Source organism: Macaca fascicularis, chromosome 6 (assembly GCF_037993035.2).
Source record: "Macaca fascicularis isolate 582-1 chromosome 6, T2T-MFA8v1.1".
In the NCBI taxonomy this organism is placed as follows: Eukaryota; Metazoa; Chordata; class Mammalia; order Primates; family Cercopithecidae; genus Macaca; species Macaca fascicularis.
Genome location: NC_088380.1, coordinates 178,018,530 through 178,039,331, shown reverse-complemented (window position 1 = coordinate 178,039,331; position 20,802 = coordinate 178,018,530). Strand labels below are relative to the sequence as shown.

Sequence of the window (20,802 nt, the reverse complement as noted above, 5' to 3'; positions counted from 1 at the left end):
AAGTTTGAGAATTACTGGATTGAAGGTTTGCTTGACTATTAGAATAAAAAAATTAGAGAAAAATTCTTGGAACCATACCAGTTGTCTTGGTGGACTTTAACTGCAGTGAAGTAACTCTTCGATGAGGTGATATTAACATATGGCTGATGTGACTCAAGTTTCTATTTTGTAATTTCTGTCTAACAGATATATCCTTCAATGATCATTCCATTCTACTACAAGGAAGCTTAATAACTTTGGCTTGAGATGTGGCCATTCCAAGATTAGTTTATAAAGGTGGAAGATGATAGACTAGCCCACTAGGAGATCAAGGAGCATTTCTTACACAGGTTGACTAACAAAGGCCTTCCAGATTTTACTCGTAACCTTGGGCGGGAGCAGGTGGGAAAGCCTGAACGAAGCCTGAGCATGATTTGGCTATGTTACTTAAGTAATTACTGCGACGACATTGGGCACATATTGGCTTCTGCATAATTAGGCAGAGATGTTAAAAAAAAAAAAAAAGCCACTATAGTTTTCCAAATTCTGTAAGTTAGATCAAGTATGCTGTCTTAAAACATAAAATGTTCTAGGCTAACTCCCTGGACTGCATTATAACACTTCCAGGCCTGTGGTGGTGTTACTTCACATTTCATACAAAGACTCCCATGATGCATGATTGCTTACTAGCAAGTCACTGTGGGACACTGACAGCAGCATTTTGACAAAGGCCTGGAGTACATTGTCAAAATGGTTGTCCCCATACAACTTGAAGACGCCAAAGCTGACATAATTTCCACACAAGGCAGACTTGAGAGCTGAATAGCAGATGGAGATGCCCTTGAGTTTCATTGGATAAATCTGATCTTTTGAGAGGCTCCCAAGGGACAGGATCTGATTACCTGTTTTAGGGTAAAAGCAGAAAGAGAAAGTGACATAAGTAGATGTCATTCAAAGCAGTTATGGGACACACTATTTAACATTCTTACTTTACTGCGAATGTTCACTTCCTCCCAGCATATTTTTAACAATTTTTTTTTATTCATTGTAATAAAAAATATAAATACATATGGCAATTTACCTGGAAGTACAAAAGGCCCAAGGAAAAATCAATCAAGGATATTGGAAAAGTGCTATATTTTTATCTGCATGGTGATTACACAGATGTATACATAGATATGTGAAAATTCATTAAGTTGTACTCTTAAGATTAGTTTATTTGGCCAGGTGTCATGGCTCATGCCTGTAATCCCAGCACTTTGGGAGGCCAAGGCGGGCGGATCATGAGGTCAGGAGATCGAGACCATCCCGGCTAACATGGTGAAACCCCGCCTCTACTAAAAATACAAAAAATTAAACGAGCGTGGTGGCGGGCGCCTGTAGTCCCAGCAACTCGGGAGGCTTAGGTGGGAGAACGGCGTGAACCCAGGAGGCGGAGCTTGCAGTGAGCCGAGATCGCGCCACTGCACTCCAGCTTGGGTGACAGAGTGAGACTCCATCTCAAAAAAACAACAACAACAAAAAAAAGATTAGTTCATTTTACTTTATGCGTTATCCTGTCAGTAAAAAATTTTAAAAAGTAAGATAAAACTAAGTCAAGAGAAAAAGATAACCTGATTGAGATGCAAATTACCCTAAATTCTCGGCAAATTTTTAAACTTTTATATGAATTTGATTGAATTTGATCTTGAGTTACTTCACTTTTAGGAGCCTCACAGGTTTGGTATATGAATTCAATGAAATAACACATACAGAAGTTCTTGGTGCAGTGTATAGTAAATATTACTTCCTTTTTCTTCTTAGATCCTTCTTCGGAAGATCTCAAGAGATGTTTTAAAAATTGTACTTAAATTCTGTGTTGACCATCAGAAGACAAAGAAATGTTTGTATGATCACCTTAAAATCTTCTGTAGTAGTTAGCATTTACAATCAATAATTTGTTTCTGAAATGTGTGCTAGTTAGTATGTTACTAGGCAATACTTGATAATGCTTTAAAAAAATATAAAGTAATATATGTTTCTTACCTCTGCTTTTTCCTGGTCAAATGAGTATTGCTTCTAAAATTGAAACTAAATTCAATTTACAAAATCTAGAAGTATAATATAGTGGCTTATACCGTGTCAACTTAGCTAACAAGAATTAAGTTTCTTAGAATCCACTTCCCTTTATGGTTGTGGGCTACAATTGGCCAAAAGAGAAATTTGTGCGAGATTTGGATGCTGGGAGTGCAGTCGCTGCCATGACTTTCTGAAGGTTGCTGTGGTTAGAGGTGGTGAGAGTAAGAGGTAGAAATGCTGCTCGGTTTCACTTTGTCCTTGTGCTTCCTTGTTCTGTTTGTGTCTAGAACTACCAACCCTGCTGACCAGTATCTCCAAGCACACCACCAAACAGGCGGTAGCACACTTACAGAAGCAATAGCTATGCAGAGGCAACAGCCTTCTACTGACTTCTATACCATAACACCAGCTACCTTCTCACCCCTAATCCTTTCATAGTTCCACTCTAGCACCTAAATGTGCCTGGTTTCTAGATTTCCCTGCAAATTCCAACTATGCCATTATTTCTGGAGGGCCGATTGGTGATTTTTTTCCCCTGAACCCTCAACTCCCCGCTTTGGCCCTATTTCCCCATCTTTGCCTAAGATTATATAAGGTCTAATTTCTAAGATAAGTTATACATTCCAAAAGTATTATTGTGCTTGTTTTTCCTGGTTTGCAGCTTGACTCATATATATATTATGGTAACCCCATGTGTACTAAGAGGTTAAGAAGGACCAATACTTCTAGCAGAGCATGAAACACAGGACCAGCCCAGGGTAAAAGTTCCCTCTTCTTGATCTGCCTTGGTCTGTTCCATGTATGTGGAGCATTTCTATATGCACATTTTCTTCTGTGTAGCCTTAGAAGTCCATGTGACTTTGCTTATAATTTATATATCTGAATGACAAAACCAGTGTCTAGAAGGCTGAAGCATATATTGTAATTTACTCCATATCAAATACTGTACCCTCTTTCATGATCTCATTGTAACTCACCTTAGAGAGATATAATAGTTGCATAAAGATTCAACTCAATATGATAGCATTTATTTAACAGCTACTATGTGTGAGGTGTTGGTATAAACAAATGAATAAAATAAACTCTCTGCCCTGAGGGAATTCAGTCTGTTGGGGGAAATAGATCTGTAAATAAATAATTCCATACACTGTGACAAATGCCATCGGAGAGGTATGTCAAGATGTTATGTGAACAGAAAAAGAGGCTAACTTTCCTTTGGCAGGAAGGCAGGGGAAAGGCTTCACAGAACAGGTTAAGTTTGAAGGATAATTGAAGTTGCCACACGGACTTGGAAAAAGAGGAGTGTACTCTGGATAGATAAAGTGCAAAGGCATCAATGTCTAAGAAAGTCAGGTACTCCAGAAAAAAACAGTTCTAAACCACTGTTTTTCTACCTTTGCCTCAAATTCAATTTAAACCAAGGTTAGACATTTTCTCTCCTTCCCTTTCCCAAGAAAGAACAGCACTGTATACCCATGTGATGAAAAGAGCTAGGGTAATTTTGGTAATTTTCACTGGTTTTGTGTTTGTTGGGAAGGCCAAGGTAAAAGTGAGAAAACTTTTGGGGCCTTTTTATGCTGATATCCTTATGGGGAAAGTAAAGGTCCTATATTCTGTAGCAACAGATGAAATAAGCAGGCCAAGAACTGCCCGATGGGGGAAAAAAATCTGTAAAGGACAGGATAATCTATCATCAAGAAGCATTATCTAGAATCATTACTGTTGTCTCTGTATTAATATGTTGCAATTTGGCATATATGTCCTGCCTTTTGGACTATGTCAGACACATCTGTATTAACCCATTTATGCTGAACGTTGCAATTTTTTTTGTGTGAAAAATCAGATCTTGGAGATGACCTTGAGCAACAGGATACAAATAACTCCCACAAGCTTAGCGTCCTAATAATGGAACACTAGGCATAAATGGGTTAAGACAGTAATTAATATACTATTTTGACCTTGTAACAGTAGAATGATGAATACTTTTGAAATAGGAAACTACCTCATTTTGCTCAAGTGCCTCAGTGAATGTGATAGCTAGCTGACAACTGTATAGGCTGAATGTCTTCAGTCATCATTGGAAGGCGCAGTTATGTGAAGAGTACTGCGACTTGCTGACGTTCTTTTACTTCAGGTTACTCAACCCACTCTTGTCTCTCTGCAAACCAGCCAAGGTCTCTGGACATAAATGGTTTGGGACAGAATTGAAGCTGTAAAGGCTGGAGGGAATATAGTATTTCCCTTTCAGATTGAAAAAGAGAGCACAATGCAGTGTTGATAAGGATGTAGGAAAATAAAAAAATTGTTGGGAATATAAAATTAGTATAACCATTCTAGAAGGCAATTTGGTAACATTTATTAAAAATATTTTTAAAAGGCTGGGTGAAATGGCTTGCATCTGTAATCCCAGCACTTTGGGAGGCTGAAGGGGATGGATCACTTGAGCCCAGTAGCTTGAGACCAGCCTGGGCAACATGGCAAAATCCCATCTCTACAAAAAATTAGCCAGGTGTAGTGGCATGCATCATTACTCCCAGCTACTTGGGAGGGTGAGGTGGGAGGATCACTTGAGTCCAAGAGGCTGAAGCTGCAGTGAGCCATGATCACACCACTGCACTCCAGCCTGAGTGACAGAGTGAGACCCCGTCTTGAAAAAATATGTGTGTGTAGATCAATTTCTATATTCTAATATTAACATTCCATACCATTTATACCTTTCTACTAGCATCTGCACTCATATATACTGCCTTTAGTAAAAGTCAATCCCTCAACATGTCCAACTAGTTCCCATCTCCTCTCTCTTATGTGCTTAAGGACAAGGCACCAACAATTTTTGCCCTTCTCTACTATGCAATCTTGTTTGTTTGCTATTGGCTCATTCTCATCAGAATACAAGTCACACTATTGTCTCTTCCATAAAAAAAAAAAAAAAAAAAAAGACACGTAAAACCTTCTCTTGGCCTCACTTCCTCTGTTAGATATTGCTCAATTCATTGTCTCCATTTCTTCTCTTCTCATTCTCTTTTATGCCCGCTCCACTCAAAGTGCTCTTTTCAAGGTTACTAGTGACTTCTGGTTGCTAAATGTAATGGTTGACTCTTAGTCTTCATCTTACTTGATTGACTGGCAACTTTTGATAGGTCATAGGTGACCACCTCGTCTTCCAAGACACATTCTCTCAATTTTCTTCTGTGTTCGCTCAATCTTCTTTGCCAGTTCCTTCTTTTTTACCTTCCAACACTGGAGTGCACCAGAACTCAAATCTAAGTCTTCCTCTATATTTACACTCACCTCTAGTTCTAGTAGGTGTGTTGATGAAGCAAGCACACTCATTCCTAGTTCTTACCTAGTTCTGCAGCTGTAAATATCATTGAATGAGTCAAAGGACTCCCTAGACCTATTTTCCAAACTCCAGAATCAAAAATCCATATTGGCACTCAACATTTCCACTTGGATATTAATCGACATCTCAAATGTAACATAACCAAAATGGAACTTTAGTCCCCCACACCCATCTTAGCCTTCTCCATCTCCATATAAGATGGCAACTACTTCTTTCTAGTTGCTTGTATTCCAATCTCTTGACTATATTTTTTTCTGTCCTACCATTCATCCAATGAATCAAGAAATTTGATTTGTCTTACCTTCATAGTATATCCAGAATCTGACCACTCCCACTGCTATTACTTTGTTCAAAGCCAGTATCAAACTTTGCCTGAATTACTGCAATATTGTCTTATCTGACTTCCCTGCTTACACCTTTAATCCTCTCTAGTCTACCCTTAATATAGCAGCCTGAGTAATGTTTTAAAAACTTAGGTCAGGCCATGTCATTCCTGTGCTCAGAATGTTCCTGAGGTCCTCTGTTTTATTTAGAGTTAAAGTCAAAGCGATGTTAGTGGGCTACAGGCCTTATATGATACTGTTCTTATTACTCTTCCTTTTGTTCACTCTGCTTCAGCTACTGACCTCCTTGCTGCCCTTCAGACATGCCAGATACACTCCTGCCTTAAGACTCTACCACTTGCTGTTTCCTCAGCCTAGAATGGTCTTCAAGAAATTCACGTGACTAACTCCTTTATTTACTGGAAGTCTTTGTTCAAATGTCATATTTTCAATGAGGCCTACCTTGACCACTCTAATAATGCAACATGTCCCTAAATCCCTGGCACTTAAGATATGTGTGTGTATTTTTTTTTCTCTTTTAACAATAAGGAGTTTAAGGATCACAGCAAAGCTGAGAGAGAGGTACAGCGATTACCATACATCTCCTGTCCCCACACATGCACAGCTTCCCTACTATCAACATCCCCTACTAGAGTGGTGCATTTGTTACAATCTGGACCTATACTGACATATCATTATCAGCCAATGTCATAGTTTACATCAGCATTCACTGTTGGTGGTGTACATTCTGTGGGTTTGGACAAATGTATAATGAACACGCATCCACCATTATAGTATCACACAGAGTTTCAATGCCCCCCAAATCCTCTGCTCTGCCTATTCATCCTTCACTGTCTCCTAACCACTGGCAGCCACTGAGCTTTTACTGTCTTCATAGTTTTCCCTTTTCCAGAATGTCACGTAGTTGGGGTTATATAGTATGTAAGGCTTTTCAGATTGGCTTCTTTCACTCAGTAAGAGTGATTCTTACATATCTTTTTGTAATTTTATAGCTTTATTATTATTATTTTTTGGTGCCGAATAACATTCCATTGTCTGGTTGTACTGTTGTTTATTTATCCACTCACCTACTGAAGAAAATCAGTTTTAGCGATTGAGAATAAAGCTGCTATAAATATTAGTGTACATGTGTTTGTCTGACCATAAGTTTTTGATGCCTTTGGGTAAATACCAAGGGGCATGATTACTGGATCTTACAATGACTATGTTTAGTTTCATAAGAAGCTGCCAAACTGTCTTCTAAAGTGGCCGCACCATTCTGCATTCTACCAGCAATGAATTAGTGTCTCTGTTGTTTCACTCTCTGGGATTAGATGCCCCCTTATCCTAATCTATTTTCTTTCTTTTTTTTCTTTCTTTTCTTTCTTTCTTTATAGCACTTATTACCTTCTTTTTCTTTTCTAATTTTTTTATGGAGACGGGGTCTCACTGTGATGTCCAGGCTAGTCTCAAACTCCTGGGCTCAAGCAGTCCTCCTGCATCAGCCTCCCAAAGTGCTAGAACTACAAGGCATGAGCAGCTGTGCCCAGCCTACCTTCTAATTACTAGTTAATTTCTTTTTTGGTTTGCCCACTGAGGTATCCAAAGAGCCTGTAACAGCACCTGCTGTTCTTATTACACATCTGTTGAATGAATGACTGAAACTCACAAAGCTGAATGTACAAAGTTATTGACTGAAGCACTATGAATGATAATGAAAAAGCAGATGTTCAGCTAAAGGCGATTAATAAATTATAGTATGACCATAAAATGGAATATTTTGCAGCTATTTAAAAAGAGGTAGATTTATATATGCTAGCATAGAACAATGACCATAATATAAATAAAAAACAACAAATTACAGAATAGCAAACATGGTATCATGTTTGGGAAAATACGTGTGTATGTACACATAAAAAGCATAGAAGGGCACATACACTAAACTGTTAATAATGGTTAACTTTGGGTGACGAATGGGGGGTTTTGTTTTCCTGTACCAAGTGAAAAATGAAAAATTTGAAGCGTACAGAGTTTATTTTGAAATAACATTGCTGGATCTTTTCCCTCCATGAGTGTATTATTTTATAGTTAGAGAAAAGCAAAAAAAGAAAAAAAATTATTCTGGATGAAAAAAGATGGGAAAGAAAGTGATAGGTACAGAAAACATGATAGAAAAAGACATGGTAGTGCAAGTGGGCCGACCCCAGGCTGTGTGCTTATGGCGGTTCCACACCTTTCTTAACTTTGCAGCATAAGTTGCTGACATAGAAGATGGAATTTCAGCACTGATGTAATTTTGTTTCCGAACTCTTGGAGTAATGTTGTCCCAATAATGTAATTACAGATTTACGTATGATTCACTACCTTTTTTGAATAAAAGATTTTGTATATTACATATATTTTGTATATGTAAGATTTTATAAGCATATTAGTAGATATAAAAATCTTAAAAACATTAACTTGCAACCTCAATATTTAAAACTATTTTGAAGTTTCTGTTTTCTTTCAATTGTTGCCATGTATATAGAAGTCTAACATGACCTACAGCATAGGTAAAATTTGAATTCTACCTTGATATGGTATTATTTATATTTTTCATAAGCTGGGTAACCTGAAAAGATAATTTTTAATGGTTGCAATGTATTCCACTGAACTGACATATCCTTCTGTGTTATTCAAGCATTTTGCTATTTGTAGCATTTTGTTTGTTTTCCCAGCTTTTACTATTATGGATAATGTAACATCAAGGATCTTTAGCTGTAGTTAGCTGTCCTCTATCATGAGATTATTTCCTTAGAAGAAAAATAGAAATGAGTTTATAAAGGTTATGGACATTTTTATAATTCTTGCTTTTCCATAGAGCCATACCAAGTAACTGAAAAAGAAAAAAAAATCCCAGTATTTAAAGCTTACAGTTTATTTTGAAATCATTATATATTTTTTCTTATTTGTTGAAAGGAGTTTCAACTAGATGCACAATTGTTAACTGGTGGCTACCAGCAAAACCTACTTCTAGTCCCTCAGTCAGATGCAACCACTTCTTGAGTGATCTCATGTGCAAACAATAGACTTAGGTATTGGGGAAAGTCTTGTCCCAGACTGAATAGTAACAAAAAGAAAACTATATTGAAGATGGCAAGATGGCAAGGATCCTACATATAGTCTTAGAGTAGTACACAATATTCTATAAATTCCCAAGAACTGGTATACTTTTCTTTGTGTGATAATGTGAATTTTGTAAAATCATATTATCATATAGGAGGCAATCATGTTGAGACAGGAAAGGAAGAGTAGACATAATTTTATGTCTACTAACATTGTATGCTAATTTAAATAACAATTCTGGCCAGGCGTGGTGCTGAAGCCTGTGATCCAAGGACTTTGGGAGGCTGAGGGGGGAGGATTGCTTGAGGTAAGGAGTTTGAGAAAAGCCTGGGCAACATAGTCCTCACTATGTTGCCCAGTGAGGGCATAGTCCTCTACTTAAAATTAAAAAAAAAAAAAAAAAAAAAGGCATGGTGGTACATGCCTGTAGTCCCAGCTACTCAGGAAGTTGAGGCGGGAGGATAACCTGAGCCCAGGACTTCGAGGGTTCAGTGAATTATGATCATGACACTGCACTCCAGCCTGGGTGACAGAGTGAGATCTTGTCTCAACAAAAAACAAAACCAAACCAAAAAAAGCCTAATTCTATTCCTTTCTCTTCTAGCTTTACATCAAATAATTCACCTACCACAACGCTATCAAAGTGATTTCTCAAAAATGTAAATATGGTCATACTATGCAGTATTTTCCTTAAAGAATGTGTATCTTCAAGGATAAAGTTGTAATTCTTTTTTTTTTTTTTTTTTTTAAACAGAGTCTTGCGCTGTCGCCCAGGCTGGAGTGCAAAGGTGTGATCTCAGCTCACTGCAACCTCTGTCTCCCAGGTTCAAGCAATTCTCTTGCCTTAGCCTCCCAGGTAGCTGGGATTACAGGTGCCTGCCACCACACCTGGCTAATTTTTCGTATTTTTAGTAGAGACGGGGTTTTACCATGTAGGCCAGGCTGGTGTCGAACTCCTGACCTCAGGTGATCCATGTGCCTCGGCCTTCCAAAGTGCCAGGATTACAGGCGTGAGTCACCGTGCCCAGCCTAAAGTTGTAATGCTTTACTTTGACCCAAAAGTTACTTCATAACTGGTTGTCTCTCACTGCCTAAAGCTCCTTAACATTAGCTTTAGTCTTCAGTAATTTTGAAATTCCTTGAGTTTCCTAACCAACCAGGCTGTTCTATATTTACGTGCTTTGTAAAATCTATTTTCTCCTTTAAATGCCCTTCTATAACTTCTGAGCCTTATTCTTTTTCCTTCAAGAAATATTGCCTTCTCTAAACCCCCCATTTCAGCTAGAAATCTCTTCCGGGCTCCTATGGCACTCTAAGTACTTCTCAAGGATAACCCAGAGCACAACACATCATAATTCTTTCTTCATTTGTCTGACTCCCCTGCAGGACTTAAGTTCCTTAAGGGAAGAAACAGTAAGATTCTTTTTTTTTTTTTTTTGAGACGGAGTTTTGCTCTTGTTGCCTAGGCTGAAGTGCAATGGCACGATCTCAGCTCACTGCAACCTCCGCCTTCTGGGTTCAAGCAATTCTCCTGCCTCAGCCTCCTGAGTAGCTGGAATTACAGGCACACGCCACCACACCCGGCTAATTTTGTATTTTTAGTAGAGATGGGGTTTCTCCATGTTGGACAGGCTGGTCTTGAACTCCCAACCTCAGGTGACCCACCCTCCTTGGCCTCCCAAAGTGCTGGCATTACAGGTGTGAGCCACCATGCCCTGGTGGATTCTTTTTTTCTTTTCCTTTTGCATCTTATTTATCTTCCTATGTCTCACAGGATCAGAAACATATTAACAGTAAATGCTCAGCCAGGCACAGTGGCTCACGCCTGTAATCCTAGCACTTTGCGGGGCTGAGGCGGGCAGATCACTTGAGGTCAGGAGTTTGAGACCAGCCTGGCCAACATGGTGAAACACCGCCTCTACCAAAAATACAAAAATTAGCAGGGCATGGTGGTGGGCACCTGTAATTCCCGCTACTTGGGAGGCTGAGGAAGAAGAATCGCTTGAACCCAGGAGGCAGAGGTTGCAGTGAGCTAAGACCATACCACTGCATGCCAAGCCTGGGTGACAGAGCAAGACTGTTTCAAACAAAACAAAACAAAACAAAACAAGTAAATGCTCAACAAATGTTAGGTGCATGGATGAAGGAATCCACTGAAATCTAAGCACGTGTTCAGCTCAAGGCCTTGCTTTGATCCTGGTTTTGGGATCCTCAAGGTGTTGATCATTCCACTGCCTCCACAAGACTTTTGTGAACCTTACTCTTTGCTACTTTGTAATCATATGCCCTAACCAACTGATAAGATCTAAGACCGTATCCATAGTTCCTGGACAATCTATTCTCTCGAGAACCGTTATTTTTTGGTGACATTTTATTAGCTCTCTAGTTATTTTAAGACCAATGAATTCTTTAGCTATCTTCTTGTAATCATTTATACATAAGTATCATTTATACATAACACCTTGGAAATATTGTGAGTTCAGTTCCAGACCACTACAATAAAGCAAATATCCCAATAAAGTTAGTCATACAACTTTTTTCTTGTTTCTCAGTGCATATAAAAGTTTACACTGTACCGTAGTCTATAAACTGTGCAACAACCTTATGTCTAAAATAATAATGTATACACTATAATTAAAAATATTTTATTGCTAAAAATTCTAGCAATCATCTGAGCCTTTAGGGAGTTGTAATCTTTTTCCTGGTGGAAGGTCTGGTCTCGATGTTGATAGCTGCTGACCGATCAGGGTAGCTGCCAAAGGTTGAGGTGGCTGTGGCAATTTCTTAAAATAAGACAACAATGAAATCTGCTGCATCAATTGACTTCCTTTCACAAAAGATTTCTCTGTAGCATACGATGCTGTTTGATAGCATTTGACCCACAGGAGAACTTCTTTAAAAATTGGAGTCAATCCTCTCAAACTGTGCTGCCACTTTATCAACTAAGGTTATGTAATATATATATATATATTTTTTGAGACGGAGTCTCACGCTGTCACCCAGGCTGGAGTGCAGTGGCCGGATCTCAGCTCACTGCAAGCTCCGCCTCCCGGGTTCACGCCATTCTCCTGCCTCATCCTCCCGAGTAGCTGGGACTACAGGCGTCCGCCACCTCGCCCGGCTAGTTTTTTGTATTTTTTTTTTTAGTAGAGACGGGGTTTCACCATGTTAACCAGGATGGTCTCGATCTCCTGACCTCGTGATCCGCCCGTCTCGGCCTCCCAAAGTGCTGGGATTACAGGCTTGAGCCACCGCGCCCGGCAGGTTATGTAATATTTTAAAGCTTTTTACCACAAGTAGATTCCATCGTTGGTCATCCAGAAGAAGCGACTCCTCATCCATTCAAGTTTGATCACGAGACTGTGGCAGTTCAGTCACATCTTCAGTCCCCACTTCTAATTATAGGTCTCTTGCTGTTTCAACCACATCTGCAGTTAATTTCCCCCCTGAAGTCTTGGAACTCTTCAAAGTCACCCATGAGGGTTGGAATCAACTTCTTCCAAACTCCTGCTAAATGTTGATTTTCACCTCCTCCTGTGAATCACAAATGTTCCTGATGGCATCTAGAATAGTGAATCCTTTCTGGAAGGTTTTCAATTTACTTTGTCCAGATCCATCAGAGGAATCACTATCTATGGCAGCTACAGCCTTGTGGAATGTATTTCTGAATAATAAGACTTGAAAGTCAAAATTACTCCTTGACCCACGGGCTGCAGAATGGATGTTGTGTTAGCAGACATGAAAACAACATTAATCTCCTTGTACATCTCCATCAGAGCTCCTGGGTGACCAGGTGCACTGTTAGTGAGCAGTAACCTTTTGAAAGGCATCTTTTTCTGAGCAGTAGGCTTCAACAGTGGGCTTAAAATAGTAAAGCATGCTGTAAACAGATGTGCTGTCATCCAGTCTTTGTTGCTATATTTCTAGAGCACAGGCAGAGTAGATTTAGCATAATTCTTAAGGGCCCTAGGATTTTCAAAATGGTGAATGAGTATTGGCTTCCGCTTCAAGTCACCATCAGCATTAACCCCTAACAAGAGAGTCAGCTTGTCCTCTGAAGACTTCTCTAGCTGTGAAAGTCCTAGATGGCATCTTCTTCCAATAGCATTTTGTCTCCATGAAAAATGTTGTTTAGTGTAGCCACCTTCATCAAAATGAATCTTAGCTAGATCATCGTGATAACTTGCTGCAGTTTCTCCATCAGCACTTGCTGCTTCACTTTGCAGTTTGATGTTATGGAGATGGCCTCTTTCTGTAAACCTCACGAACCAACCTCTGCTAGCTTCCAACTTTTCTTCTGTAGCCTCCTCACCTCTCTCAACCTTCGTAGAAGTGAACAGAGTTAGAGCCTTACTCTGGATTAGGCTTTGCCTTAAGGGAATATGATGACTGGTTTGATCTCAGACTACTAAAACCTTCTCCATATCAGCAATAAGGTTGTTTCACTTTTTTTTTTTGTAATCATGTGTGTGTTTGCTAGTGTAGAATTTTTAATTTCTTTCAAGAGCTTTTCCTTTGCATTCACCACTTGGCTGTTTGGTGTGAGAGGCCTAGCTTTTGACCTGTCTCAGCATTTGACATGCCTTCTTCCCTAAGCTTAATCATTTCTAGCTTTTGATTTAAAGTAGACATGTACAACTCTTCCTTTCACTTGAATACTTAGAGGCCATTGTAGCATTATTCATTGGCCATAATTTCAATATTGCTGTGTCAGAGAATAGGGAGACCGGAGGAGAGGTGAAGAGATGGGGAATGGCCAGAGCGGAGCAGTCAGTACACACACATTTATTAATGTGACTCAGAGACACAAAGTAAGCATATGCTGGCACTGATACACTTGCTCGATGCAGGGTTGCTGTAAACCTTCAAATTATAAAAAATGCAGTATCTGCAAAGTACAAGAAAAAGCAGTATGCCTGTATACCATCCTAATTTTCCATTCTTACAACACTTCTGATAGTACATGCAAGTGATTTTCAGCCTCTTTTTTTTTTTTTTTTTTTTGTTTAAAAAAAAAAAGCCCTAACAGGTGATAGCTTTTACGGACAAGTCTAGTGTAACTACAAAGATGGGTGGTTCTGGTCAAAGTGGCAAAGTAGTTTTCTTTCCCCCTTTTTCTGGAGGGCTGCTGTGGCACTTTCACAGGCCCCTAAAGCTCCGCAAAACCAACGGTGAAAACAAATGGCCTGTTATCTAGGTGATGACGAGAAACAGTGGCTTGTATACCACTTTACAAATTCAATTTATGCATATTAAGTTATACCTTACATACACCCAGAGCATATACTGCTTAAAAGAACCCTGATGTAAATTCTTATGTACAGTGAATAATCATAGCTTGTACCATCCATTTTTAAAGTTTAGAATCTTTATACATTGCATTCTTAAATCAGGTACCTAAGGAAGAAATGAAGCAGTTCTATTTTGGCCAATCTTATGAAAACAATCATTATTTCTCCCTTCTGTGCACTCTTCAACCAACAGATGTCACTAAAGATACCAGGACCCAGAGGCAAAGAGAAGGAAAGATTAGACAAATGGAAATTGAACATAAAAATCATCCAGTTCTTAAAACTGAGAAGTAGGTTTCCAAAGTAATAACATTTATTACACTGCATGCAACATTTTAACCAAAAATTTAAGAAAGAAATTTCTTTTATTAAGTTGCTCAGGCTGAACGGATCATAGCACTAAGTTTTGAAATACATGTTCTTGAAGCAATTTAAAACTCATTAGAAATAATAGGCTTGGGCTAGTAGAAAATGTGGTAAAATTTAATCCTCACCCAAATGTTACCTGGGCTGTACAAACAGGAAATTGTTTTGTGCTACTGTGGCTAACCTCATTGCTGACCCTGAGCTGTAACGGCAAGAGGAGCTGAGAGCTGAAGCAAAATTAAAAACTTACATCAAAGTATATCATGACAGACTGTAGATAAATAAAACAGCATATCAAAAGTATTGTTTTTCTGCCAGTCTCACAGAGCAGTGAGGTGGAGGTATTTCACAAAATACATAACAAGTCAGTTGCATTTGGAAATGATTCCTTCCCTCTCTGCACCGCCCTGATCACTGACTAACCAAAAACTGCTCATGAGAGGTGATCAGAGAAGAAACCCAGTGAGGATGGAAACAGAAGGGATCACAGAATGTTCTGGCCTTTTTCCTCTAATGGCTTCCCTTTCCTTCACCTCGGCTTACCAAAGAAATAAACAATCCTGGCTCTTCTGTGCCCTCCCAGTCACTCTTTCCCTCATCTTGTAGACTCCTGAATGGCAACTACATGATCTTCCTCCAATGTGTATATTAGAATTTTCAGAGGTAAAAGCATGGGTAATAAAACATTACAGAAGGTAAAGACAGACAAATTGGATGGCTTATGTGGACCAGCAAGAGAATCAGTAGAGGTTAAGGACATTTTTCTATTATTCTATGTAAAGTGCATGCATCAAAGTCACTGTCAGAGTCACTGGTGACCCAGTTGAAGGACACTTTTCCATTGAACCTTTGATTCCCTTTAAGTTTTGAGATAGAAATCACCATACTTTAAAGAACAGTGCTTCATCATAAATATCCATGGTAAAATCTTACTTTGGCAAATCCCAAGAGGCAGTAAAGAATATGAAAAGACTACTGTCAGTATGACTGAATGAAATTCCAATTCAGCTACTTGCTAGCTATTTAATATTTGGCAAAGTTTTTAACCTCTATGAGCTTCAATTTCTTCCTAACAGTAATCACAGTCAGTAACTACTCTAAGGGCTTTCCATACATTACCTAACTGAAGTCTCACAACCACGTCTTTGAGGTATGTAGTATTTTCTCTAACGAGAAGCTGAAGCAAGAGAGGCTTGCAACTTAACCAAGGTCATATAACTAGTGAGTAGCACATAATACCTACCTTGAGGATTCAACAGGGTAATGTATGATAAATGGTCTAATATAAGACTATAAAAGCTGGTAACAAAAGGAAGGCTAGCAGTACTATTAGTCTAAATTGAGGAGCAGCGCCTTACTCTAACCTCGTCTTTCTTCCGGGTAAGAAAACTCCTTACTGGCTTTTCTTTGCAAGAATGCTGGGAAGGTTTTGCCTCTTCCCCCACTCCACTTCACTTCTCCTATCCTTTCATTTCCTTTCTCTTCTGTCTCCTCTTCCTCCTCCTCCAAGATAATCCTCACATAGTTATTTTTCTCAACTTTTGCTGCAATGCCTTTTTCTATGTCAGACAACCCAACAGAGAACGGAAGAACTTTTGAAGCCCATAGATTTGGCATTGTTCTGTCAGATTCCTTTTGGTGTCACTTACTGGACATACATTCTGTCCTAGAAAGTCAGTGATACTGGAAGAGGAAGCTGGCTTCTCTTAACAGCCCTAGTGCAACAGTAAATAAGCTGCCAAAGAAAAAATACATTTAGTGAAAAGAAAGATCCAGAGAAAGGGGTAGGAATGATACAATTGTAACTGGTAACAGGAATCTAACGTATGCATAGTTAAAGTCCTATTGATTACTAAGAGATTCTTACATAAGTGCTGTTTATTTCCTTTAAATAAGTGAGGAAATAGAAACTCATCACTGGTTACAGGCAGAGGAAGCAGGGCAGTGTGATCCAAACAGGAAGCACTGCTGAGCAAAACAATGATGTGGGTTGTTGAACCCCTGTCCAAAGAAGGCTGGCTTGGTGAGTATAACAGATAGGCTTTGGAACAAGGAGAGGCATAAACAGTGATTAACTATTCCATGTTACCTCCTGGGTCAGGCCGTTTACCAGAACAGCTCAATTAACCTTTTTAATCCCAACTAGGCAGGTAAGTCAGTAGGTATTTAGTAGTCCTAATTTTATACAAGAGAAAACTAGTCACAAAGAGGTATATATAGTATTTTAGCTGAAGGTCATGGAGTTGATAAAGTATTGGTAATAGAATTAGTACTCAGATCTTATAAATTCAAAAACTGTGCTTTTTCTAATATACCATGCTGTTTTTGAAAAAAGGTCCAGACACACATCTTATATGACAAAACATGGAACAGAATTAGATATACACTAAAAGTATGGCAAATTGTATTAGAATTTTTTAAAATGCGTCCATTTTTACCTCTAGGAGGCAAAGTATTTCCACTTTATATGATTTTATTTTTATTTTATTTTTTGAGACAGAGTTTCGCTCGTTGCCCAGGCTAGAGCACAATGGTGCAATATTGGCTCACTGCAACCTCTGCTTCCCGGGTTCAAACGATTCTCCTGCCTCAGCCTCCCGGGTAGCTGGGATTACAGGTGCCCGCCACCACGCCTGGCTAATTTTTTGTATTTTTAGTAGAGATGGGGTTTCACCATGTTGATCAGGCTGTTCTTGAACTCCTGGCCTCAAGTGATCTGCCTGCCCTGGCCTCCCAAAGTGCTGGGATTACAGGCATAAGCCATTGTACCTGGCCCACTTTACATGATTTTAATGTGTCTATTTTCAAACAGGATACAAAAGTTGTGGCAATGTAGTTACTGGTACAGATGAAAATAAGAGAGTACAAGTTTACTCTCCTATATAGGTGCTTTCTCTAGTTTTTACATATGAAAAATCTCAAATTCTACAAATCAGATGTGCAATTAAAATGAAGTATTTTTAATGGAGGCCTACAATGTATACAGATCAGAGCCCCAGAATGTGTTCTGAAATGAGGTAAAAACAACTTAAAACACCCATTTTTTTCTTTTTAAAAATAGGCTTTTACTTTAGAAAAAGTGATAATGCTTCTATTGGTTGTTCTTACATACATGCACAAACACATGCAGAATTAAAATAAAGACACTTTATAAAATTTTATAAAGTTTGTTTCTTGATACTCAAAAAGAAATAGGAGAATCACGGCTGGGTGCAGTGGCTCATGCCTGTAATCAATCCCATTACTTTGGGAGGCCAAGGTGGGTAGATCACTTGAGGTCAGGAGTTCGAGATCAGCCTGGCCAACATGGTGAAACCCTGTCTCTATTAAAAATACAAAAATTAGCCAGGTGCGGTGGCGTGCCTATAACCCCAGCTACTCGGGAGGCTGAGGTGGGAGGATCACCTGAGCCTGGGATGCGGAGGTTGCAGTGAGCTGAGATTGTGCCACTGCACTGTCCAGTCTGGGTGTCAGAGTGGGACTCCATCTCAAAAAAAAAAAAAAAAAAAAAAAAAAAAAAAATCAGGCAATTTTTAAGACTAAATTTACTTAAGACTTTGCTGTTGCTTTGGGAAAGAACAGATGGGGGAAAAAAGGGACACGGAAACATTTATCAAGGAGAAGTGCATTGCACAGAGCCCAGCTCAGTTGACATTCAGTCACTGTGTGCCATATTAGATTACAGAGGGTTTTTATCCACCCTATCTCCATTCCCTATCTACATACAGGTCACAGAGAGTAGAGAATTTCATTGATGACAGTGTCAGAATTGGCAAATATTAGAGTTTATGGTAGTTGTAAGGGCCAAACTGCTAAACAAATACTAAATTTAGGACTATAATTGAATAGGACAATCTTTCCTGTAGAACTCTGCTTCTAGAGGTGCAGTACCCAAAAGTTCCTCATAAAAAGATACTTACTCCTCTTTACAAGGATATTCTCCCACAATTCAGTGACATTCTGGTTTAAGCATTCCTTGGTTCAACATAGTAAACTCCCTAATGTAACTCTGAGCAATTTTGAATATGCTGTAACTTTTCAATATTCTATCTAGAGTATTCCCTCATCTACTGACACTGCAATTTTATCCAAAAGAAATTCATCAAGTTGGTCAGGCATGATTTAGTCAAAGGCATGCTGCTTACTTCTCCTGATGCCAATATGATAGCTACCTGGCTTTCTGCACTTGTATTACCCACTTCACAAATTCATAAAGATATGAAAGTTCAAAAGAACAAAATAACTAACATCTTTCTTTCCTCCAAAGAGATAAAACGATATTGCAGAGACACATGGAAAAGGATACTCACCATAAGTGCAAACCATTTTACTAGCTTCTCTGAAGAGAAGAATTCCATTAGGAGATGATACATCGAAATTCAGACGCTGGGATCTAAGAAATACAGAAAAAAAATGGACTATATGTGAAGATAAAGAAACCAAACACAGATTTCAAATGCCTAGCATTTTCATTTATAAGAATTAGCAGCAGTACAATTGTCTCTTAAATTCCACTCCATTTTATAAACTGTTGATAACATACGTATGCTGATTTCTTCACTCTAAAGATAGTAGGACAATTAGGAAGAATTATTTTCATTTATTTGCTAAATCAAAGAGTTCTTTTTTTATCTGTCAAAACGATATCCTGACATTCTTTATCACAGATTTCTTGCCCCTTCTTTCATGCCAACTGGATAATGGATAATAATAAAACATCCCAGGTGTCTAAGTTTAGACAAATACTTGGATAATGATATATATTTACATTTGAGGTTTCCTGCAGTGCCTGATATACATTTTTAAAACAAATTCTAAAGTGATGAATAGGAAATCCAGTACTTTTAAAATACTGCACATATGTGTAATGAATTACCTGATACTTCAAGCATATTTCAAACACGTGACAGTTTCCACTACATACAACTTAAGTAAAGAGAAACAAATCTCATAAGTTCACTGAGAGCAATTCTACTTCCCTGGTTCCTGCTGGGGTTGGAGAAGTGTAAACAGGGTAAAGAACTAACATGACCTCCTGACATATTTGATTTTTAAACATTGCTTTGGCTTTTAAGAAATAGTGGCATTTTAAAAAAAGGATTAGCAAAACAAAAACTACCAAAAAGCAAGACATTGCTAAAGACCTGTTTACCAAGAATAAAACAACTTTTTGCTTTTCCATGCTTTTTAAAAATGCTTTAGTATTAAGTGCAATGATTACCTATTAGAAATATTATTATGAACATATGATTGTTGGCATGCAAGTTCTGATTAAAGAAATGCACATACATAATTTGCATTAAATTCTAGAGAAATATAGGCAAGATAACATCTTCCAAAATAACAAAATTTCAGAAGATAATTCTTAGGACAGTTGTGCTAGGTAAGAATCATCTGGGCCAGGCGCAGTGGCTCATGCTTGTAATCCCAACACTTTGGGAGGCCGAGACAGGTGAATCACCTGAGGTCAGGAGTTTGAGACCAGCCTGGCCAATATGGCAAAACCCTGTCTCTACTAAAAACACAAAAATTGGCCAGGTGTGGTGGCACATGCTTGTATCCCAGGTACTCAGGAGGCTGAGGCAAGAGAATCACTTGAACCTGGGAGGCGGAGGTTGCAATGAGTCAAGATTGGGCCACTGCACTCCAGCCTGGGCAACAAGCTGAGACTCCGTCTCAAAAAAAAAAAAAAAAAAAAGAATCATCTGGGGAGGGGCCAAGATGGCCGAATAGGAAGAGCTCCGGTCTGCAGCTCCCAGCGAGACCAATGCAGATGGTGGGTGATTTCTGCATTTCCAAGTGAGGTACCCAATTCAGCTCACTGGGACTGGTTAGGCACGGAGGATGAGCAGAAGCAGGATGGGGCATCATTTCACCTGGGAAGCACAAGGAGCTGGGGACCTCCATCCCTCAGCCAAGGGAAGCCATGAGGAAATGTGCTACCCGGCCGGGTTACTATGCTTTTCCCATGGTTTTTGCAATACGCAGATCAGGAGATTCCCTTGTGTGCTTATACCACCACGGTCCTGGGTTTCAAGCACAAAACTGGGCAGCTGTTTGGGCAGACACCGAGCTAGCTGCAGGAGTAATGTTTCACACTCCGGTGGCACCTGGAACCCTAGTGGGACAGAACCATTCACTCCCCTGGAAAGGGGGCTGAAGCCAGGGAACCAAGTGGTCTTGCTCAGCAGTCCCACTCCCATGGAGCCCAGCAAGCTAAGAACACTGGCTTGAAATTCTCACTGCCAGCACAGCAGTCTGAAGTTGACCTGGGACAATCGGGCTTGGTGGGAGGAGGGGCATCCGCCATTACTGAGGTTTTAGTAGGCAGTTTTCC

The 20,802-nt window shown here is 39.2% G+C and overlaps 1 protein-coding gene across 6 annotated transcripts in view; it reads right to left on the bottom strand.

The window, feature by feature from the left end:
* Nucleotides 1–20,802, bottom strand: part of RANBP17 (RAN binding protein 17) — a 436,622-nt gene that overhangs the window by 59,878 nt on the left and 355,942 nt on the right. For all 6 annotated transcript variants that reach the window (XM_005558506.5, XM_045394506.3, XM_045394505.3 and 3 more), the window contains 2 exons: nucleotides 18,776–18,858; nucleotides 667–881 (listed from right to left, as the gene is read on the bottom strand). In XM_005558506.5, the coding sequence (XP_005558563.3) occupies nucleotides 667–881; nucleotides 18,776–18,858 (298 nt within the window). The remainder of the gene's footprint in view (nucleotides 1–666; nucleotides 882–18,775; nucleotides 18,859–20,802) is intronic.